The 25180-nt window shown below is 35.1% G+C and overlaps 1 protein-coding gene and 1 long non-coding RNA gene across 2 annotated transcripts; both read right to left on the minus strand.

Moving 5' to 3' along the window:
• Window positions 1-1554: 1554 nt before the first annotated feature.
• LOC132069297 (tyramine N-feruloyltransferase 4/11-like) lies at window positions 1555-2481 on the minus strand. Its single transcript, XM_059462692.1, has one exon. The coding sequence runs from the start codon at window positions 2363-2365 to the stop codon at window positions 1631-1633; it is 735 nt and encodes a 244-aa protein (XP_059318675.1). The 5' UTR covers window positions 2366-2481; the 3' UTR covers window positions 1555-1630.
• Window positions 2482-23269: 20788 nt separating this feature from the next.
• Window positions 23270-24853, minus strand: LOC132069298 (uncharacterized). Its single transcript, XR_009417731.1, has 3 exons — window positions 24574-24853; window positions 24036-24077; window positions 23270-23549 (listed from the first exon to the last, which is right to left on the minus strand). It is a non-coding gene; the product is annotated as an uncharacterized LOC132069298 (long non-coding RNA).
• Window positions 24854-25180: the final 327 nt, after the last annotated feature.

Consider the following 25180-nt stretch of genomic DNA (forward strand, 5'->3'; position numbering starts at 1 on the left):
AAAATATCTAATGAAATTATGGAAGTGGTCACTAATGCAAAACACTACTGATTGTAAAGTGCATTTCACACAATGCAAGTGCACTAAGGTACAAATACAATATTGAATGTATGTAAGACAATCAATATCCCTAACAGATTAAAGTGAATAAAGTAAACGTATGCAATTGATTGGTCACTGTGCACATCATAACTACGACCTTGGATTTTTCAATTGATTTCTTATCTAAGTGAAGAAATTCACCAAAACCTCCAATTTTTGCGTAATTGGTGAGTGTGTGTTATTTTCTTTTTAACTTAAATCATTCACCCAAGCTTTCACCTCCGGTGGTGGTGGTGATGGGTGGTTTGAAGTAAACCCCGCCTTGTTATATACATAAAATAAATAATTACAAACAAACAAAGGGAAACATAAAATGAACACCTTCAAATAGAACAAAAAGCAAAAGAACCGGGTACATGAACAGAACCTACCGCTAACCAAGGTTCTCTCCTTGAACAAGTCTTAAGCTCCTGTTTTCCTTGAAATTCTTGCAAAAAACCAATCAGCCCATAAAAGAGTATACACAGAAAAAGAGGAGTTTCTATGTTAAACTTTACACAATATCTATAGTTAGCTCGATTGATATACAGACGGGGTTTAGGATGGAAGAAAGTTTTGGAGGCGTTACGCCGTAACGCTGAACTTGTGACATGTCCAATTAGTAGTGTCCGAGAGCTTTCCTTGGTAAAGTCACAGACATGGTAAATCACCCTGTCATGAACAGTGTGACTCCATAACGTGTTATATATAGAAGCTCTAAAGATAAGGAGAGGTCTATGTACGTAGTCTTAGTCTACATAAAGTCTAAAGGTACTCCTTACTATGTATATAGGTTCATGCGTGAAATTCGTTTCTGGTGTTCGATCGGACTTGGGACCAACTTATTCTTTGAAGAATACTTAAACATCTCTTGTCTATAAACGAGTAATTTTGACTTAACTATCAGCCAGTTCTGATTATCAATCAGTTCATACTAATTCTATTTAACATAATTTGTAGATTCATCTAACTAATCTAATTATTTTATCAACTGATGATTGGATATTCAGAATTTTCAAATACTTCTCTACTAAAGTATGCTTTTTTAAAATTTGACGTCGTTTGTACTGTATTTACAGATGTACGTATTAGATTATGGAGGTTCACTTTCCGTTATGAGCTAAAGTAATCAGCATAAAAAGTTCGAAAGTAAACAGTATACTTAACCTATGTCTACGTGCGTGCACCTACTTGTAGTCTAGTTATTGTTAACCCAAATTAAAATTCATGGACAGGACGATTTACTAATTTGATAATTGCGCACGAGCGCCTCAAATTGACCTCTTTTGATTATCTTTTTACAGCTCAAAATATCTTTAAGAATTGTGATCAAGCATACCATGACATTTCTGTGTCATTGGTGAATTTTCACATATAGAAAGATACTCTATTATTTTTTATGAAACAAATTAAAAAGAAAAACATGGCATGTAAAGTGGATTGGATGTAATACACACTGAGCATTCTGCTTTTATAGAAAGTACATATGAAGAATTTGATAAATTGCATGATCAAGAAAACAATAAGGTAATTAAAATAAATAAATCAATTAACAGCTTGCGTCATCATTTTTCTCCTTATCAGCATACTTTTGAAGAGCTTCACCATGTAACTTCCCATACCTAAACTCATCAAATATTTCAACTCCCATATTTATGTAAAAATCATAAGACTTCTTATTCCAAACTGCAACTATTCCATCTACGGAAACGAAGCCATTGTTCGCAGCAATGGTTGAAACAGTTCCGAACAACAATTTCCCCATTCCCAACTTTCTGTAACTTTCCCTAAAGTAAAGGCTCTCAAAATAGAATCCAGGTTTGTCATTGAAGCAGGAGTAATTCGCGTAAAAGAAAGCATATCCTGCAATAAAAGCATCACTCTTATGGTTCCCATCATCATATTTGGACCTGAATTCCTCCGCCTGTCCTTCAACAACGGGGAATTTAAGGTCGAACTTTGTAAGGACGGGCTTGAACCCTTCGTCCGTGGTATGCCTGGATTCGGTAAAAGGGGTTGGGGATACTTCGAGTAGAAGCACGGATGGGCCGTAGAAAAGAGGAAGAGGGTTTTCTTTAAAGAGCAAGTCCGCTAAGGAGGATTCGGTTGCTTTGTACAAATGAGTGAAGTTGTGGTATACATGGATTTCGTAAAATAGTTGGTATATATGGGACAGATCAGCCTTCGTAGCAAGACGGACTCTTGTGTATATTTTTTCGGTGATCGTAACGTTGTTTTCCGGTGAGGAATTGGTGGTTATTGTTTCAGATATAACTGAAGCCATTGGTACTGTTAATCAGTTTGAGATTTGAGATACCGAATGCTTAAAGATGAAAAAGGAGCTAGAGCTTGACAAATCTTAGAAAGGACTAGGAAGATTAATGTTTTGTAATGGGATAGTGTTCGAAAAGCTTATAGGAGATAATGGTTATTTATAGTGGAGATGTGGTCCTTTTTATAGTTAGTTGGGTTGGTCAAGGAAACTCAAGTGTGCGTTCTTAGCTATCATTAGAGGCTTCTGTATCTTTAAATAAAAATAATACTGTCATTTGAGATATTGAATAAGAAAATAAATATAAAAATGACTTCTTCTTCTTCCTTTTTTTTTTTTTTTTTTTTTTTTTTTTAAATGGACCACAAAAAAGGGAAAGAAGACGCGTAATTGTAACAGAAGTTGGTGAAAGGGAGCCCCAACTTTTGAATCCATTACACTACAAACTGTTTTCTCGTATTCTAGTTTTTCTATGGAAATATAATATTTCCAAGCAAAATAAAGAAAAGTTTTGAACTCACAAGCTGAGACGGAAGCGGCTCCTCTCCAATACCTTCCCCTTCATTTTCTGGCTCTCCCTTTGTCACACCCCAATCTTGATGAGGCATGATTGACACCCGACACCTAATTAGGGCGGAGCGAACCAAACTATAACTCTCATCATCGATGTCCTGAAAGACGAGCAAGGCCACACTACTATAAAAGTTCTGCTGATTATTTATGAAAATTCGCAGGTAACCTAATTTCCTGCGAATTTTCCTAAAAAATAAATCCAAAGAAAAAACCTTCGTAAGTAATTATTACCTGCGGATTTTCACATTCCCAAATAAATTACATGGGGATTTTAAAATCGCATATAAAATAATACCTATGGATTTTTTTGCCAAAAATACAAAAGTTTGCAAGAAATTTTTGGTAAAAATTCATGAAAAAAGGGATTAATTATTTCGTGTTTTTAATTCAATAATTTTATATGCTAAATATAATTTTTAATTTTTTTGAAATTACCCTGGTTACAACATTAGCTACCCCCCTGTCTCCCACCGTTAAACCTATTCTCTTCTCAACTTACTCTATTTCCATTTATATTTTAATTCTTTTTTATCTTTTAATTCTTTTTTAATTTTTAATGAAGACACACACACATACGGTCAGCTCAGTACACACACAACAAACACAAATCCACATCAAGTTGTCCGGAAACCACTGACCATGCTAATGGGCCACCACCTTTTCATTTATATTTTAACTAGTATACGTACCCGCGCAATGCTCTGAGAATATTAATTATTTTTACACTCCAATACACTCAAATGTTTTATACATATACTTAGAGCCTATTTGGATTGACTTATTTTAAGTGCTTTTAAGTTAAATAATTTTTAAGCACTTTTATAGTGTTTGTGCAAAATTAAAAAAATGCTTTTGAACACTTATTTTAAGCTAAAATAACAAAAATAAATCAAAAATCACAAGTTAGAATTCCTACCCATCCAAACAGGCTTAAGTCTTATTCTATCCTATATGTAAATGTTTATTGTTATTGCAATATATTTATTATTTGATATATTTCATTGCGAAATCACTTTTTACTAACTTGACTTATATTGTTGTTCATTATTAGATATATATGATTTCTCTTATTCTTACACTTTATTTATTTGTATATTGTCATTCTATTTCTTGGAATTCTATTACTATTTAAATTTTTTAATAATAATAATTTTGAGTGTTTTTTATTTGTGTTATATTTTAAATTAAATCCAAGTATAATTACATTAAATAATATTCTATTTATAATTTTTTTTTTAATATGACATCTTAATGAGTATTTTACCATTTGATATATGCAAAGTTCTTTTATTATTTTATTATAAACTATATTGATTTGTAATAATTGTTAGTTTCGTATTACGTTGAATGAGCAATTACCAAAATTTCATATTTGAGAAATTTAATTATATTTTCTTGCTTGAAATTCTTTCATTCTTTACTTATTTTTAAATAAATATATTTTAAATATTAATATGTTGCCATTTGACTTTATCTATTATAATTTCAGTTACGTGATTTTATTTAGTTAAGAGTATGAGTTTTATCAATTTTCAAAGTAAGTATAAATTGCCTGTTTGGCCAAGCTTATTTTTCTCCAAAATTGCTTGTTTTTAAAAAGTGAGGTGTTTGGCCAAACTTTTAGGAGAAAATAAGTGTTTTTAGAGAGTAGCAGAAGCAGTTTTGGAGAAGCTAAAATGTAGCTTTTCCTAGAAGCACTTTTTTTGAAAAGTACTTTTAGAAAAATGCAATTAGAAACACCTTTTTAAAGTTTGATCAAGCACTAATTGCTGCTCAAAAGTGTTTTTTTCTAAATTAATTGGTCAAACACAAACTATTTCTCATCAAAAGTATTTTTTTGAAAAGCACATTTGAAAAAACTACATTTTAAAATAAGCGAATTTTAGAAGCTTGGCCAAACAGGCTATAAGTATATTACATACTTGTGCTTGTCCTATATTTGTGTTTTAATTTACAAATGAACAAAATTTTAGAAAATATCTTTTTATATAAGATATACATCAGAAATATAAAACATCAAAAGTTACCACTACGTATGTTCTGAATGCTAAAGTACCCGGTTCCTTGCTTCGCTTTACATTTTCTATAGACACATAAGCCTGTCAATTGGGTCGGGTCGGCCCGGGACCGGCCCACCTAACCCGGCCCATAACTGACCCGGCCCCCAACCCGATAAGAGGGTGGTGGGCTGGGCTAGTGGAAAAAAATTAGGGCCGGGCTTTACATGCCATTCAGCATTAGTTAACCCACCAATAGCTGTTTTGACCCACCGCGGCCCCCTCCCAATTCAATTAATTTTTTTTTTTAAAAAAAAAAAAATTTATTTAAGTGGTATATTTATGTATATCTTGTATATGTTAATGATATATTTGTGTATATCTCGAATATGTTGTTGGAATGAAGACTCCCAACGGCTATTTAAGTGCTAAAAATTATTAAAAAATTGAGAATGTAATACAAGACTACATAAGTAATTTAAAATAAAACTTCAAACTTAAATTGATAACATTGCAAATTCAAAACATACAAACTTGAAGGGTTAACTTATTACAAATGAAAAGTTCAAAATGCTAGCATCGATGGAGAAATTTAAAGAAGAGATAAACTTCAAAGTTCAATTTTGTGCCTTTTGTCCAAGTGTCTACGTAACGGAGCGGTACCCCCAAAAACCGGTTCAGACTTATGGAGATATATTTGACCACAATGTTGACATTTAACATGTTCCTCGTCTACTCGCTCAAAATGCAACCACACCGGACTTGAAATTGATCTTCGGACTAGAGGAGGATGTGGAGGATTATCATTATCCATTAAATTTAAATTTTGAAATTTGAACTTGGAAGTTGGAAGAAAGAGAGTGTTACACCCCGTATCTTCGAAGAAGCACTTATCAAATTTGAAACATAAGTACGTTGAGTTATGGTTAAGTAAAACTACTTTGGAATATAAGGAGCAAGCATTATTAAGTATATTTAATGAGTGAAGGACGTATATAAGGTATACCGGAAGGTTTTGTAAGGAAATGGGTGGAAGAAATGGAGTAGTACGACATTGGAGAAAGGATGGGTAATGTTTTGTGTGAAAATTTTGGTCCAACTTGGGGGACGAATATCTCTTAGCATATGAAGTGTTTTAAGGTGAAACGAAAGCCTAAAATGAACTTCAAACGAGTCTAGTTTCCAACGTAACAAACCGCTCATCGATTGGACTTCGGAGTAGAGAATTATAGACGTTACAAGTTCAAATTACCCACAATTTAGCGAAACGCGTGCTACAATTTAACCATCAAACAAAAAGCCAACTTGCTAAAGTTAATATACATGAACCCGACCCAAATTTGACCCCCATATAAAGGGTAATAACCCCCTTTTTCCATCAGATTTTGCTAGAAAATTCCAGAAATTGAAGAGAGAGAGTGAGGAAAACAAAAAGTGAGCAATTTTCAAGTACAAACCAGTAGTAGTTTAGGTATATAGTTTAATCGTCATGGTTGTGATTCTAGTGTTGTTTTGCGGTGGATTTTAGCGTGGATATTGAGGATATTGCGGTTTTAACAAGAAAGAAGGTATGAAAGAATTTTGGTATTATTTAAGACTTAGTTACGGAGATAAAGTCATTAAATAGTTGTGTAGTAAGTTGGTTAGTTATGGAAGTTGAAAAAACGATATAGTGTGGGCTATTTTACGGTACATATTGGTGTTGGAAATGATGTTATTGATGTTGGTATTGTTGTTGTTTCTATTCAAACAATTGGTTGAAACACAAAATATATGAATTGAGATTCCGGGCTAGGCATATAAACTAATTGGGGAAAATGGCTCAAATTTGCCCGATTTTCGATGTTGGCCGTAGAGATATAAAATAGTTTGACCGGAGAGCTTAGCACAAATATACTACGATGAGTCTAACGATTGTGTGAGTCCTCTTAAATGTAGATTGCGATCACTACGAATAAGTTATAAATAATTGGAATAACCAAAATTACATTTTTATTTAATATTTAAGAAGCAGGTATGTTAAGGCTCGCCCCTTTCTTTCAAAGGCATGATTCTTATGGTATGATTTCATAAATGTTTCCGTAACCTTCTTTGTTTTCAAAATTACCAAATTAAACTAAAGGTCCCCGTAACGACCCATTTGGTCGTTTAGCACTTTTAGGCATAATATTCCTAAAACACCCTTTTCGTGGTCAAATCTTGTCGTCTATAGTCCGCGATAACGGGTGATTCGGTTATTTAATTGACGAGTTTTAGTCCTCATTTGACATGCGAGGACGAATGTTCTAAAGGAGGGGAGAATGTCACACTCCATAATAATCCTTGCTACTTGTATTAAAACAAGAAAGAATGAGTTAAGAAGGTTCAAGGAAAGTTAATCGAGTTAGTAAGAATATCGTTATAAATATGGTTGTCTTAAGTATCTCGAGGTGACCTGGTAACCTAAAGGATTTGAAATCGCGTTATGAGTATGTATATGAGGTAATGTGAGTGACCTTTTAAAGTATTTGAGATTATTAGTAATGATATAGAAGATGGACAAAAGATAGGAATATACTTTTTCGATTGGAGTTTCGTCGAAGCTTTGTGAGTTCTACTTATGGTTATTGTGATTCTACGGACCCTTCGAGACATGTATATGAATTGTTATGGATGTAAATGACTGTGTATATGTATGTATAAGAGGTTACATGAGGTTGGAAGAGGATTAGAAGTTAAACGAAATGAATCGGAACAATTTCAGTAAAATCTCGGACCCGATTTTAGCCTATATTGTAGGAGGCATATCTCCTAGTATATGAGGAGTTTTAAGGTGTTTCAAAAGCCTAAAATTAAGTTCATCGAGTCTAGTTTGCAACGCAACAAACAGCTCGTCAAAATGATATCGGGGTAAGGAGATATGGATGATTCAAGTCGGGCTGAGTATTAAGACTATCTCAAGATACAAAGTAGAGACTTTAACTTCCGATTTCGTTTGAAGTCACAATTTATCTACAAATTTTGTTTGGTATAGAAGCATTAATGGAAATTAGGAACTACTTAATTGTGGTGTTAAGTTAAAATTAGTGGCAACAATGAGCCAATATGAGCATTAACATGCCATGTCCAAAAGATGACTCAAAGTCATCTTAAATAAGACTATTATGGGAGACATACAAATATACATTTAAACATTAATTCATCCACTACACTTACATCATATTGTGGACAACCAAATTGAAAGAAAATAAGAGGTGAGGTTCAGCCAAGGTGGCTGAAAATTGGGCAAAAAGTTGAGGCATGCATTTGAATATTGAGGCATCTATCACTTTATGAAAGTATACATTATTTTATGAAGACACACATGTTAGGAAGAATATTTGCACACTTAAATATTGACATTCATCTTGGCATGATTACAATGGACAAAGGGTGGTGTATGAATCATTCACTACACATAAATTGTCTTGTAAACAATTGAAAAGAAAGAAGAAGAAAGGAGAAACAAGAAGGTGAGGTATGGCCGAAAGTTGTAGAAAAAAAATTAGAAATTTTGTGTAAAGTTAATTGAATGAATCAATGTCATAAGTGGAGCATGTGACCAACTTGTAGACATCATAATTTAACCAAATAATGACCAAGAAATCAGCCATCACAATTCATTTCAACTACACAACACAAAGAAAGAAAACCTAAGCCTAGAGAGAGAGAGCATTCGGCCAAGGGGCTGATTTTTGAGCCCTTTGAGTCTTGATCCAAAAATTATTTTCCAAGGTGTTTCAACCCTTTAGAAGGTCCCTAAAACGTGAAGATAGTCTTTGGAGCAACAAGAACCATTTCCATCTCAAGTCACCAACTCTAGCCAAGTAGAGAAGTCAAGTTGTCAAGGTAAGATCTAACTTTCTTTTCATGTATTAAGGGTGATGTAGATGTGTGAATATAAGTTGTATGCATGAAATAAGGTGTGTTGATGTTGGAACATGATGGTAGTTATGGGGTTATATGTGTTGATGTTGAAGTATGGTTGTAACTTGACGAACATGAATCGCATGCATAAAATCATGAAAGTTGGTGTTGGAATGTTAGTTGGCCGTAGGGACTGTTTTGGTGGAATTAATGGACTGATTTTCTTTAATAAATATGGTTGTTACTATCATAGATCTCATGGTAAAAAGAATGAAAAGAATTGGAAGGTTAAAGGTGAAGTTATGTTAGTATGAAAATGGTTGAATCTATGATTTTATGTGAGAGATGTTGAAGCATGGTGTAGCCGTGTGTGGACTGTTTTGTGAAGAAGTTAGTGAACTGTTTTTACTTGATATTTTGATTGTTATTATCATGAATTTTATGATGGAAATGAAGGTGTTTAATGGTTGGAGTTGAAACTAAAGTCATTTGTGAGTTGTTATAAGGATTATAAAATGACGATATAGCGTAGTTGCGTATGAATTGATGTTGTACTTGTCGTGTGGATAGCTGGTCATAACTTACTGAAATTATATGAAAAGAAGACATGAAATGATGTATAAAAATCGCATGTGGTTGGCTTAGTATGTTCGTAAACGTTTGCAAGAATTCCGAACATCGTTATGTTGTCGGTTAGAGACTGTTTTGGACATGTTGTGGTAGTGGACTGTTTTGGACTTGTGTTTTCATTAAGTTGGAAAGAATAATTATAAGTTAAGAGTATACATCATATTGTATGTTGGATGGGCTGTTATAAGTTGTTACATGCAAACGTTAAGGCTACAAACTAATAAAAGTAACTTGAGAATGTCGAAGCCGTATGTGAATCGTTATTGCATGTTATGAATGTGGGCTGTTTAGAATATTGTGTGGGCTGTCCGGATTGGTATTGAACACATAATTATTGATGTTGTATTGGTAGTATGTGGTTGGTTTAGATACAAGAGAAAACATCGCCTAAACATCTAGAAAGGAGTTACTAACGTTAGAATACGTTTGAATCTCCCCGTAGCTTAACCATAGTTGTTGGCGTCTTAATATAGGTTGAAGTATTATTGGGTAGCGTACACATATTGTGTGACGAATAAGCACTAAAGACCTTGTCCGATCGGAAGCACTTCGAAGGAAAAAGCTTTGGCGTGAAAGTTCGTGACACCGTTCGGCATTGAGGTAGGTTACGGTTTACTTTATGTCTAGACTCCGGTTAGCGAAACGTATGTAAATAGTAGTGATTGACGGGGAAAGCATGATAGGCCTTCGGGCATGGTGTGGAGGTAAATTCCATCTAGGTTGGTATTACCGGTTGTTATGTGGGCTTGTCGCCATTATTGTGATATCGTTTTGTCGGGCTCGTGTGGGCGTCCCATTATTACGATATTGTTATGTGAGCTGTCATTGTATTGTGATTTCATGTATTTGATATAATTCTCTCTCTCTTGTTCTCCCACCGGTCATATGGAAGAGGAAGGTTATTACCGAGAATTGAATATTGAATTGCAATTCCTAGTATGAATCTATGGAACCTATGATTGCGGTGATTATTGAGGTTGATTCCATGCGAGGCATGCATCCCATATTCTATGTGCTATGTGATGTAATTATCACCTAGTTGTATCTTTATCACATACTAGCTCCCTCACCTTATGAAAGGGAAGGGTAATATTGATGATTGAGCCGTGGGCAATAATATGACTTGTACTTGTTTATTGCATATTGGTGATATAATTGAGACGATATCATGCATGACATGCTTTCATATTACTCTTATGTTGTTATAATGGTGAGGAGAGTGATTGAGAGACTCCGAGGTTTTTTGAGAGTGAGAGGTTTCTCGAGAGATTGAGAGTGAGAGAGAGACTCCGAGGTTTCTCCGCCGGAGATTGAGAGTGACAGAGAGACTCCGAGGTTTCTGAGATTGTGAGTGTTTGTTGCCCGAGGTTTCTTGCCGGGAACGATGGAGTGTCCGATGCCCGAGGTCTTTGCCGGGATCGTGAGAGTGTGCTCGTGATCCGAGGTTATATTCCGGAGCGAGTGGTACATGGACTTCGCGGGTCCCCCATGGGTCATGACTATGAGGCATTGCCATAGCATGTGTGTACAGGAGTGGAGTGTGAGAGGTGACTACTGCATTGCATAACATTTACATAGCACGACATTGCATTGCATTGCATAGCACTCCATTTGAATGGTCATTCATGTCATTGCATGGCACATTCTCTGATTGATTCTTGATTTGTGAATTACTGAGTTGTTGTTTGTGAGTATTTATTTTAAAGGTTGGATGGAATCGAGGTTTATAGAATTCTCCCTAGGCTTATAATCCGAGATATTGAGATCCCCGTGACTATCGTTAATGCAAGACTTTCTCATGTGCTAGATGTGTGACCGTGTTTGATTACTTATCCGCTTACTTGTTAGTTGCTTCTTGTTTATATGCGTGAACTAACCATTGTCGGCCTATGATACCTACGAGCCTAGTGTTGTGCTCATACTACTCTTGCTACACTCCTTCCGGAGTGTAGAGTTATTTTCGTGTGATGTTCGGAGTCTCACGACCGTTTCGAGGCATTCGTCAAAGACGTTTGGGTGAGCTATTGCAACCCGCAGTCTCTCCTTAGATTTCGTTGTTCTCTATCCTTAAACGAAGTCGTATCCGGTTGAGTCTCGTTATCTATTCAAATTGTAAACTTCTTAGAAGCTCTTGTATGAGTCTAGACCGATTTTGGGAATTTCTTATAATAAAAGTATTTATTCCGCATGTTGTATCAAATTAAGGTAGTTATCTGAAGGGTTCGCCCACCGGGGAGGGTTAGTGTGGGTGCCCGCATGATCCATGATTTGGGTCGTGACAAGTTGGTATCAGAGCTTAGGTTACCCGGTCTATAAGTACAAGAGCAATGTCTAGTAGAGTCCTACTTATGGGTGTGTTGCGCGCCACACTTATAATTGGGAGGCTATGGGACATCTAGGAAACTTCGATTCTTTCATTATTTCGTGCTACTTCATTCAAATTGGTATCTAGTTGATCCCAATTGGTATCCGAACTTCTCTCGTTTTACCTTCTCCCGGATGATGGGAACTCATCCTTAAATTCTTGCGCGAACGGTTGTTTCCGACATGTGGTACGATACGAGTTGTGTTGTCCTAATTTAGATGCGTGACTAAGTTCGGTTTCTAGATATGACCTAAGGTTTCAGGTTGTGTGGAGTCGTGGTTAGGCTCGTTATTGTGGGTTGGTTGAAGAGATGGGAGAGGCGATTCATAGGGTCATAGGATCTCCATAATTATAGTATTGGGTTTTCTCGGAAGGCGCAAGAGTGCATTTATGGCTTAATAAGAGCGATTTGTTCGATGATATGATCGGTTTTGGGAAGCGTATAGCAAAGTAAGAGTTCTTATGGTATTTTGGCAAGAGTGTTATTTTGAGGATGTGAAAAAGGCGTAAAAAAAAAAAAAAAAAAAAAATACTCAGATAGATCAATCTTCACTATAGGAACGGAATGATTGGTATCTGACGCGTTTATGAGATAAGTTGCAAAGTGTGCGTGTGCACAAATTGTATAGGCTATGAAATGTGGAGTTGGCTTAAATTTGATTAGTATTGTGATAGCGAGAATATAATTAGTGGTTGAGAATTCTTTCGAAAATGGTTTTCGATAGAAATCGGGTTGCAGTATTACTTATGATAAGTGAAGTCTAGTGGAATAGACAGTAGTGTTCATTCACTTGTAAAGTGTGTTCGTGGGTTCACTTAGCATCTTCGAGGTTAGTGATGATAGAGGGAATTGTTGAAGCCAAGAGTGTTGATTCGTGGGCATTTTCATAATGGGTTGGTATTAGGGTAGTGTTAAAGTCGTATAGGCGTTGGTCTGCTGAACTTGTCGTAGGCTAATGGGAGCCAGTGATCGACAATTAGAAACAACTCTTGCGTTGGACAAGGATGGAGGTATAGTTGAAGGATTATCGGGTGCTGCATCTAAGTTTTCGAATGAGAATTATCGGAAAGTTGTGCAAAGGTTAAATCTTGAGGATTTCTTTGATTTTGAATACAATGACTTAGGGTTGACCAAAGGCCAAAAAAAAAAAAAAAAAAAAAAAAAAAAAAAAAAAAAAAATATACAATATACGGTTAGTTAGATGTGTATGGTTCGGTATAGTTAAGTAAGGGGTTGGTTATTCATACGTGAGCACCTTTTTGAGGACTATTGAATAAGGCATGGGTCAATGGAATTATTTACGGTAACAGAATGATGATGGTGTGACTAGTACTAATGGTGAAAGACTTTTAGATATCGGTGATCACGTTAGTGAACTTATGAACTAAGGTAAAAGGGGAATTATTTCCATTAAGGATTTTTGGCAAGGGTACTTCGACGAAAGAATATGAGAATATTAACAGGTTTGAGCAGCGATCGGTCGTTTTGAAAATCGATCCTCTTTTTGATGTATCGTCCATTCTAGAAGCTCCGTAGTATTTATTTTGACCTGCTTGCAAAAATTGAAGTCAACGGATATCATTTGATTCACTTTGGCAGAAGGTTTCACTATGAAAATTTTGGAATTTAAATTATTTGGATAAATTATTTATTTTGGGGAAACGTGTTTCGATTGAACCGTTAGATCCGTATCGTAATTTCGGAGCCGTAGCAACAAGTCTCCTCGCGTTTCGCCATCGTATGAGGGAGATATGACAATTTTACTAAAGGAATTCACTGCTGGTTTTTCTGGTGTAATTTTGCTTAAAAGTTGCGAAATTGCTACTGAAATTCGTATTAAAAATCTGCAGTCTTTCCAAAAACTTTAAACCACCATATCTCATTCATTATAAGGTCAAATTGAGTGATTCAAAAGCCTAACTTGAGTGAAATTTCACAAGGAATCCGTTGGAAGCATCAAAAGCGAGTTTTGGGATCAGTTGGCACGAGAAACGAGGCAGAACAGCTGGGCATTTTTGTTATTAATGTTGCTTTTGGGTTCCTCATAATATTGAAAGCTTGGACTTAGGAGAATTCAAAGGCGTTCTCCAAGTTCCTTCAATGGAGTAAGGTCTAAACCATAATATAAGTATTTCCCCTTGATTCAATTCCTTAGTTTAAACTTTAATCCGGAATTTCTAAAGTAGAAATTGGGGTTTATCCATGAAAAGTGGGTTTGTGGATTCCGTTGAGTTAAAGTATGATTAAATTAATGGGTTACGTTAGTACTTGGTAGTGATTTAAGGTACTATGGTCGCAAGAGGTTATAGGGTGATCGGATGGTGTCCTACGAACTTGGCTGCGGAGTATTCGGTGGTATGCTTCCCGCATTGTGATTTGGAGGTGTAAGTAAGACTTAGAATTAGCAAGGTCAGTTATGAGTGGATCAGTTTGTTGGGATCGCTTAAGGTTGCTCCGCTAAAGCAAGGAGTCTTTCCTGACAAGAGTATGTTGTGGTTTCGGGTTGGTCTTCATGTATTCCTAAGAAGTCGTGGTACGAAGAAAATTTAAGAATGGTGAAAGAAGGGTTAGTGAAATCGAATACTTTACCGATTCGAGTGGGCAAGGTTTGCGTCTTATTCTAAGGTTGGTGTGGTTCTAAGGAAAATTGTGGGGCCTATCGATAACATTCATAGGTTTGGTTATATAGGATTAGAACATTTCGACAAAAGCAGTGCTTATATTCGAAAACCGAGGATGGGGGAAAATTTGAATTTGGAAATATGAAAATTAGGTCTTTTATCTAAGTTAGAGGGAGTTCCGGCTAGTAAGGCGAGAGAGAAATGTTTATGATGCATTCCGTAGAGGTTTCCCGCATTGTCCTATTAAAGATTCTTTAGTTACCGTCGCGTTCATTCTCTCATGTCGCTCGAGGACGAGCGATTGTTTAATTGGTATCCGATGTAACGACCCATTTGGTCGTTTAGCACTTTTAGGCATAATATTCCTAAAACACCCTTTTCGTGGTCAAATCTTGCGTCTATAGTCTCGCGATAACGGGTGATTCGGTTATTTAATTGACGAGTTTTAGTCCTCATTTGACATGCGAGGACGAATGTTCTAAAGGAGGGGAGAATGTCACACTCCATAATAATCCTTGCTACTTGTATTAAAACAAGAAAGAATGAGTTAAGAAGGTTCAAGGAAAGTTAATCGAGTTAGTAAGAATATCGTTATAAATATGGTTGTCTTAAGTATCTCGAGGTGACCTGGTAACCTAAAGGATTTGAAATCGCGTTATGAGTATGTATATGAGGTAATGTGAGTGACCTTTTAAAGTATTTGAGATTATTAGTAATGATATAGAAGATGGACAAAAGATAGGAATATACTTTTTCGATTGGAGTTTCGTCGAAGCTTTGTGAGTTCTACTTATGGTTATTGTGATTCTACGGACCCTTCGAGACATGTATATGAATTGTTATGGATGTAAATGACTGTGTATATGTATGTATAAGAGGTTACATGAGGTTGGAAGAGGATTAGAAGTTAAACGAAATGAATCGGAACAATTTCAGTAAAATCTCGGACCCGATTTTAGCCTATATTGTAGGAGGCATATCTCCTAGTATATGAGGAGTTTTAAGGTGTTTCAAAAGCCTAAAATTAAGTTCATCGAGTCTAGTTTGCAACGCAACAAACAGCTCGTCAAAATGATATCGGGGTAAGGAGATATGGATGATTCAAGTCGGGCTGAGTATTAAGACTATCTCAAGATACAAAGTAGAGACTTTAACTTCCGATTTCGTTTGAAGTCACAATTTATCTACAAATTTTGTTTGGTATAGAAGCATTAATGGAAATTAGGAACTACTTAATTGTGGTGTTAAGTTAAAATTAGTGGCAACAATGAGCCAATATGAGCATTAACATGCCATGTCCAAAAGATGACTCAAAGTCATCTTAAATAAGACTATTATGGGAGACATACAAATATACATTTAAACATTAATTCATCCACTACACTTACATCATATTGTGGACAACCAAATTGAAAGAAAATAAGAGGTGAGGTTCAGCCAAGGTGGCTGAAAATGGGGGAGAAAAAGTTGAGGCATGCATTTGAATATTTAAGCATCTACTACTTTATGAAAGTATACATTATTTTATGAAGACACACATGTTAGGAAGAATATTTCACATTAAATATTGCTCATTCATCTTGGCATGATTACAATGGACAAAGGGTGGTGTATGAATCATTCAACACACATACAATTGTCTTGTAAACAATTGAAAAGAAAGAAGAAAGGAGAAACAAGAAGGTGAGGTTGGCCGAAAGTTGTAGAAAAAAATTGAAATTTTGTGTAAAGTTAATGGAGTGCTCATGCCATAAGTGGAGCATGTGACCAACTTGTAGGCATCAAAGTTGAACCAAATAATGACCAAGAAATCAGCCATCACAATTCATTTCAACTACACAACACAAAGAAAGAAAACCTAAGCCTAGAGAGAGAGAGAGCATTCGGCCAAGGGGCTGATTTTTGAGCCCTTTGAGTCTTGATCCAAAAATTATTTTCCAAGGTGTTTCAACCCTTTAGAAGGTCCCTAAAACGTGAAGATAGTCTTTGGAGCAACAAGAACCATTTCCATCTCAAGTCACCAACTCTAGCCAAGTAGAGAAGTCAAGTTGTCAAGGTAAGATCTAACTTTCTTTTCATGTATTAAGGGTGATGTAGATGTGTGAATATAAGTTGTATGCATGAAATAAGGTGTGTTGATGTTGGAACATGATAGTAGTTATGGGGTTATATGTGTTGATGTTGAAGTATGGTTGTAACTTGACGAACATGAATCGCATGCATAAAATCATGAAAGTTGGTGTTGGAATGTTAGTTGGCCGTAGGGACTGTTTTGGTGGAATTAATGGACTGATTTTCTTTAATAAATATGGTTGTTACTATCATAGATCTCATGGTAAAAAGAATGAAAAGAATTGGAAGGTTAAAGGTGAAGTTATGTTAGTATGAAAATGGTTGAATCTATGATTTTATGTGAGATGTTGAAGCATGGTGTAGCCGTGTGTGGACTGTTTTGTGAAGAAGTTAGTGAACTGTTTTTACTTGATATTTTGATTGTTATTATCATGAATTTTATGATGGAAATGAAGGTGTTTAATGGTTGGAGTTGAAACTAAAGTCATTTGTGAGTTGTTATAAGGATTATAAAAATGACGATATAGCGTAGTTGCGTATGAATTGATGTTGTACTTGTCGTGTGGATAGCTGGTCATAACTTACTGAAATTATATGAAAAGAAGACATGAAATGATGTATAAAAATCGCATGTGGTTGGCTTAGTATGTTCGTAAACGTTTGCAAGAATTCCGAACATCGTTATGTTGTCGGTTAGAGACTGTTTTGGACATGTTGTGGTAGTGGACTGTTTTGGACTTGTGTTTTCATTAAGTTGGAAAGAATAATTATAAGTTAAGAGTATACATCATATTGTATGTTGGATGGGCTGTTATAAGTTGTTACATGCAAACGTTAAGGCTACAAACTAATAAAAGTAACTTGAGAATGTCGAAGCCGTATGTGAATCGTTATTGCATGTTATGAATGTGGGTTGTTTAGAATATTGTGTGGGCTGTCCGGATTGGTATTGAACACATAATTATTGATGTTGTATTGGTAGTATGTGGTTGGTTTAGATACAAGAGAAAACATCGCCTAAACATCTAGAAAGGAGTTACTAACGTTAGAATACGTTTGAATCTCCCCGTAGCTTAACCATAGTTGTTGGCGTCTTAATATAGGTTGAAGTATTATTGGGTAGCGTACACATATTGTGTGACGAATAAGCACTAAAGACCTTGTCCGATCGGAAGCACTTCGAAGGAAAAAGCTTTGGCGTGAAAGTTCGTGACACCCGTTCGGCATCGAGGTAGGTTACGGTTTACTTTATGTCTAGACTCCGGTTAGCGAAACGTATGTAAATAGTAGTGATTGACGGGGAAAGCATGATAGGCCTTCGGGCATGGTGTGGAGGTAAATTCCATCTAGGTTGGTATTGCCACCGTTATGTGGGCTTGTCGCCATTATTGTGATATGTTGGGCTTGTCGCCATTATTGTGATATCTGTGTCGCCATTATTGTGATATCATGTTATGTGGGCTCGTCGCCATTATTACGATATTGTTATGTGAGCTGTCATTGTATTGTGATTTCATGTATTTGATATAATTCTCTCTCTCTTGTTCTCCCACCGGTCATATGGAAGAGGAAGGTTATTACCGAGAATTGAATATTGAATTGCAATTCCTAGTATGAATCTATGGAACCTATGATTGCGGTGATTATTGAGGTTGATTCCATGCGAGGCATGCATCCCATATTCTATGTGCTATGTGATGTAATTATCACCTAGTTGTATCTTTATCACATACTAGCTCCCTCACCTTATGAAAGGGAAGGGTAATATTGATGATTGAGCCGTGGGCAATAATATGACTTGTACTTGTTTATTGCATATTGGTGATATAATTGAGACCGATATCATGCATGACATGCTTTCATATTACTCTTATGTTGTTATAATGGTGAGGAGAGTGATTGAGATTGAGAGACTCCGAGGTTTTTGCCGGAGATTGAGAGTGACAGAGAGACTCCGAGGTTTCGCCGAGATTGAGAGTGACAGAGAGACTCCGAGGTTTCTCCGGAGATTGTGAGTGTTTGTTGCCCGAGGTTTCTTGCCGGAACGATGGAGTGTCCGATGCCCGAGGTCTTTGCCGGATCGTGAGAGTGTGCTCGTGATCCGAGGTTATATTCCGGAGCGAGTGGTACATGGACTTCGCGGGTCCCCCATGGGTCATGACTATGAGGCATTGCCATAGCATGTGTGTACGGGAGTGGAGTGTGAGAGGTGACTACCGCATTGCATAACATTTACATAGCACGACATTGCATTGCATAGCACTCCATTTGAATGGTCATTCATGTCATTGCATGGCACATTCTCTCGATTGATTCTTGATTTGTGAATTACCGAGTTGTTGTTTGTGAGTATTTATTTTAAAGGTTGGATGGAATCGAGGTTTATAGAATTCTCCCTAGGCTTATAATCCGAGATATTGAGATCCCCGTGACTATCGTTAATGCAAGACTTTCTCATGTGCTAGATGTGTGACCGTGTTTGATTACTTATCCGCTTACTTGTTAGTTGCTTCTTGTTTATATGCGTGAACTAACCATTGTCGGCCTATGATACCTACGAGCCTAGTGTTGTTGTGCTCATACTACTCTTGCTACACTCCTTCCGGAGTGTAGAGTTATTTTCGTGTGATGATGTTCGGAGTCTCACGACCGTTTCGAGGCATTCGTCAAAGACGTTTGGGTGAGCTATTGCAACCCGCAGTCTCTCCTTAGATTTCGTTGTTCTCTATCCTTAAACGTGTCGTATCCAGCTTGAGTCCGTTATCTATTCAAATTGTAAACTTCTTAGAAGCTCTTGTATGAGTCTAGACCAGATTTTGGGAATTTCTTATAATAAAAGTATTTATTCCGCATGTTGTATCAAATTAAGGTAGTTATCTCAAGGGTTCGCCCACCAGGGAGGGTTAGTGTGGGCATTCTTAATAGTATCATGATTTCAAAATGGATGCGGTATTTATATATATTAATTCATAGGGGATGCGTAGTATCCTATATGATTACCATCTTGCCTCATAATGTTTTCTACTCGGACATATATATATATATATATATATATCATTATTATATATATATATATATATATGATGCTTTACATACTCGGTACATTTTTCACTTCATAGCTAACCCTTTTTCTTCGGGTACGGTATATATATATGATTCATGCCCGATCTAATATATAATGATTTCACGCTCCCACTCGGTATATATATATATATATATATATATATATATATATATGCATGATTCCTTTTTCCTTGTTCTACAGATATTTTGGGTACGACTCCTTTTGACATATATTACTTGCTCATTCTTGAGATTTTGGTCTATAGACATATGTGGGTTGTGTATATACGGTTTGGTCAACTATATCGATGTCGTCTCTTGGACGTCCGTGTATAGTGGCGACCTTGTCGGCTTGCATATTTGTTATGTTTTGGTTCGCCTGACTTCTCGGGGAGATAGGTTCTTTCGATGTATGATATGATGAGTTCACGGCATGCTTTTTTACAGTGCCATATTGTTTTCGGTTTCGGTAAGATTATATCCTAGCCGGAGTAAATGGGTATGGGTGCCCAGCTCGGGCACTAGTCATGGCCTATCGGTTTGGGTCGTGACAGAGAGTTTGGCTACTCTTCTTTTTTGTCGATCGAGCCGCTTTCCCTCATTCTACTCGTCCAGCCCTCTTCACGAACTTGTACAATCGATGCCACAAAGATAGCCAACTCTATTATCAAAGAAATAAGGAAAGGGGCGACAATTTGGCACCAAGTATCCGGAGGATTTGTGGAAAGAACGGCATTGTGAGGTCCGGAAAAACCATCAAAAAATGACGATTGTTCGTGGAGGTTTCTCTGAAAAAGACCCCTTGGATTAAAAACGGATCACAATTACAGGTACCTGGAAACATAGAAAGATTTAGATGAGGAGGAAATTTAGGGAAAGAGGAGAGTAGGGAATTGTGAGACAATATGGAGAAGAATGAATGGTATTTATAGATTGAAAATAGGCCAAAGTATAATTTAAGGAACTTGATGGTTAAAATAAAGTTGACAACAACTAGATTTTAAAGTATCAAACTAAATAAACTTTAGTATTAGAATTTTTTTTAAAAAAATAATTAAAATCCGGCCCGGGCCACTTAGTCCACTATGTACCCCTACCGGGTTTAGGATTTGTTACACCCCTTTCCCTCCCCCAACCCGGCCCCCAACCCGGCTCACTAACTATGGCCCGGCCCGGCCTAGCTCCATGTTCGAATGATGGACGAAGTTTGTGCATGCTGTAGTTAAATAACAATGGCTTAATGTTCATTTACAGTCTATATTGCTTGGACTCTTAAAAATGTTAACAGTTGTGTGTCAGATCTTTCAAAAGTAATGCATATTTGGAGGATGTGACACAACGACATTGTTGGAGAGTCCGAATGACATAGTTTGTAATATAAACTTTGATGAAATATCAAACAAAAGCAGAGGAAAGCGATTTGCCAACAATCAAGGATAATAGTTGAAATGTGAGGATAAATTATGTGAGGAATGTCCAGCATACCATTCATCAAGCCAACAACTCCAACAACCTTCAAATACATTAACTCCTTTGGTACCAGCACACTACTAATCTTTATAGATGGACAATTTGCTATTAGCATTTGCATGTATATACTCCGATAATAGTGAAAGAAACATCGAGATACCTCTAAGTGATTAAGGTCCTAATTCCACGGAATATGTTCAGTCATTGCTCCCATAAGAATACACCGACACTGAACACATCAGATCTGCACTACAGTGGCAAGAACTTCATCAAGATTGCCATTGCAAGTGAAGTTAATTATGAAATAACATGCCTAAAAACCTTGTCTTTGATCGTATTGTTGAAATTCATGATCCTGGAACGTAACTAAACTCCGTCAATAGTCTGAGTGTAAAAATATCAAGTTAATTAAATGAATATCGACATTCCCTCTGATTGTTCTCTGTAATAGTTGTGGAAAAGTACAACTACAACAGATTCATTAAATAAGGAAGTAAGAAAGTGGAGAATGGAGAAGAGATTGTGATCGCCTCTTCATGCAGAGGTCCAACAGGCTATAAGTGGATATTTAGTTTGAACAAACCAGTGTTATTCAGCAATTTTATTGTCAGAATTTGCAGATGAACAAACTCATGTTTCAAGTTGTGAACAAACTCATGTTTCAAGTTGTAACTGCATTTGAATAACTAAAGCTCAGTCACAATATACTCTTTTTGGCCGTGAATGTGAGCATTTATTCTGTGTGTACATTGTGTAACCGTGTGCCGTGAGGAGTGAGGGAAAGGACGTGAGGTAGTTTGATTAGTACGTGCAGTGCATAATAGTGGTTTCTTCCTCCTCCTAATATGCAGGTGTCGTGACTCTTGGAAACTGGTCTGGTTTACTCTTGAAAACTGTTTCCTTAAATATAGGATGTTTTTATGCAGCTTTTTTTAATCTAGTTTTTTGGCAATAACTTCTTGAAAAAGAAAAATCAAAACTAAAACAGAAAATCTAGAGCAATAATTAAAAAAAATTGGAGCAAAATAAACTGGACGTGATCCATTAGTGGTTTGTGCAGTTATATTTTGAATTTGAATGGCATCATCTAGATGCTTTAATATTATTATATCTAATTGTTTTGCTTATTTTACGGTTACATTTTGAATTAGACAGGTCCTATCTATATCTTCATGACTTCATTTTTAGATTTTGAATTGGAATAGTATATTCATCTAACCTGATAAATTTACTAATAGATCTAAATTTGGTTAAAAGCAAATAAGAAAAGTCTACTAGTGCTACAGCAGTTTTTATGTCCTGTACTTTACGAATACGGTTACTAATTATTAATTAGTTTTTTTTTCCTCTCAAGTATTAATTATTACTGTAATTAGGTAATAAGTTATATGTGGCCTTTTCTAATTATGCCACATGGATGAATTAGTTATTAGTTAATAAGAGTAGTTAATGAGTTACATGTGGCTTTTTCTGATAACGCCACTTGGCTTAATGTGGTGTTTTTTCCTTGGCTATTAATAATAACTAGTTTTTGTACCCGCGCGATGCGCGGTGACTATCAAAATAAATATTAATCAAGAAATAGTTTTGATGTCTTGTTGGAGTACACGTTATTACATTATACTATAAGTTTTTATTACCTTGTGCTTCACTAATATTGTTTTTGCCCCATGCTCTCATTTTAGTATAATAAGTGTTAGTAATAGGATTTGCACAATGAGCAAATATTATCATAAAATATTAAACTTATTAAATTATAATTTTCCTTATTTTAGCGCATTACATCATAATATTTTAATTAAATAACGACTGCAACTTGTTTCATTATATGTCGAAGAACAAAAGAGTTATGAGATTTTGAAAAAATATAGTATGTGATATAAACAACATGAAAATATAACATGATTCAAATGTAATAAGCTAAACAAAATCTCAATAAAGCATCTTCAATATGATATTTCCTTTTCAAAATAACGACTTAAACTTAAATATAGAATGTATGAATTTCCAATGTAAATATATTTTGTGCCAAATAAAAGATATATCAAATTGAATTAGCATCACCCATAGCAACTTCTTTTGAACTTTCAAAACACTATAAATAAATATATAAATAAGTATTAAAAGATTAAGAAAACACAAGTCAAACACCAACAGTAGGAAATTGAAAAGCACAAGGGCAAGAATTGTTCTTTTCTCTTCAATTTAATTAAGGGATTACACAATTATATATCGGATAGAAGAACAAATAATTAATATTTACAAATGTTAAATCTACATCAAATGTGAAACAACAAAAAGAGCGCCATAAAAAGGATTAAATTTAGCGGAAAAAGTCACTAAAAATAAATTTTTGAAACTTCAAGATGATATTGATCACTTTGGACACTCAACCTTCTTAATGAAAATGTGAATTCATAAAAGCCATATATAATTTGTCATCGTTTTATTTTTCCCTCTTTATTTCCTTCTTCTATAGGTCCCCAGTTTTCTTCTCTCCTCTGTCATTCTTCTTGCTCTTTCCAACAAATCAAAATAACAATATCAATTAAATCAGTCAATGATAAACAAACAATAAAATATTATTCTCAATTAATATATATGCATTAGAATAGGAATTTTATATACGCAAAACCGAGTTGATCTATAGACATGCCATAGTAAATCATATCATCAAGGAGCTTGCATATTTTTTCTTTTGCCTAGCAATCTAATTACTATAACAATTATTTGTATAAAAATTCCTTGTTATGAGGCTTTCCACTGCTAGTAAATCTCTCAGGAGTAAAAAAACAAAAAAAAAAAAAAAAAAAAAAAAAAAAAAGTTAGCGACAAATAAATCTTTGCTTAGAAGCCCAAATCCTCTTGCATATATTTAAGGATAAGATATTGTTAACCTTATACAACATAATCAAAATACTAACTTTGATCCAAAATACACGCATATGATTAAGAATTATTGTATAATATATTAAAATACACAATAAAAATTACAATAATGTACCTCTGCCTTCAAATCCAACAATTTCCGAAAGACCATTAAATACTGCAAAAGTAATGTCCACAAATGTGAGAATTTTAGAGATGCCTCCCATAAAATAAAACTTAGGCGTGAAGACAAAGAAAAAACTAATAAAAGTACGATATTATCGATTCCTTATACAACATAATTAAAATACTAAATTCGATCCAAAATACATGCATATGATTAAGAATTAATGTATAATATATTAAAATAACACAATAACGAGTCAAGAATAAGAAAATTTACATAATGTATCTACGCTTCGAATCCAACAATTTCCAAAAGACCGATGAAATCTTTTAACAAAAGTTAATATCCACAAATGTGAGAATCTTAGAGATGCATGCCATAAAATAAAATATACAGGTGAAGACAAAGAAAAAAACTAATAAAAGTACATTATTATCTTTTCCTAAAGTTCTAAAACAAATTAAAAGTAAAAGCAAATTAGAAATAGTGGTTTGAAATAACACTAAAAGAAACATAGCCTTGATAAGTTGAAGAGAAAAATGCCTACTTCGTGAAATATTTGTGCAGAACCAATTCACATTTGGTTGAACTAACTTCTTCTGCTATAAATCATCAATCTCAGATTGAACCCTTTTAATAAAGCCCGTAATATGGCAGATTGGCAGTCTCAAACTTCCGAAACTTAGTATCAATCCCATTGCAGTTAATATCTGAAAATGTATTATCTTACTTGTTTGTGAAGCAGTTTGAAAAATGAACATGTTTTGAGATGAAGAGGATTTTTAGGATTTTGCTGTTAGAGGTATTTGCAGTTGAGTTGAACTGTTATTCTTATCTCAATTCAATTCTTTAAAACAAACCCACGATTAAAACCGTTTCTTTTGTCCTTTTTTTTGGATGTGCTATTTCTACTATTAAAGAATTGAATTTAAAATCAAATTTAAAACATCCATTTATCTTCTGCCACTTGGCATTATTTTTCCATATTTTGACATGTGCCTTATTTCCTGATAGTTGTTTGCAAACGTGGGTTTTCTTGGTTTAAAACATTTTGTCGGATTTGCTCATTTTTTATTTTTAAATTTAGCAGTTTCAACGATTTTAACTTAAGCAGTTTTCAAGACCGTGGTGTCACTATTTTAATAATTTTTTAT

This window comes from Lycium ferocissimum, chromosome 9, assembly GCF_029784015.1.
Source record: "Lycium ferocissimum isolate CSIRO_LF1 chromosome 9, AGI_CSIRO_Lferr_CH_V1, whole genome shotgun sequence".
NCBI classification, from domain to species: Eukaryota; Viridiplantae; Streptophyta; class Magnoliopsida; order Solanales; family Solanaceae; genus Lycium; species Lycium ferocissimum.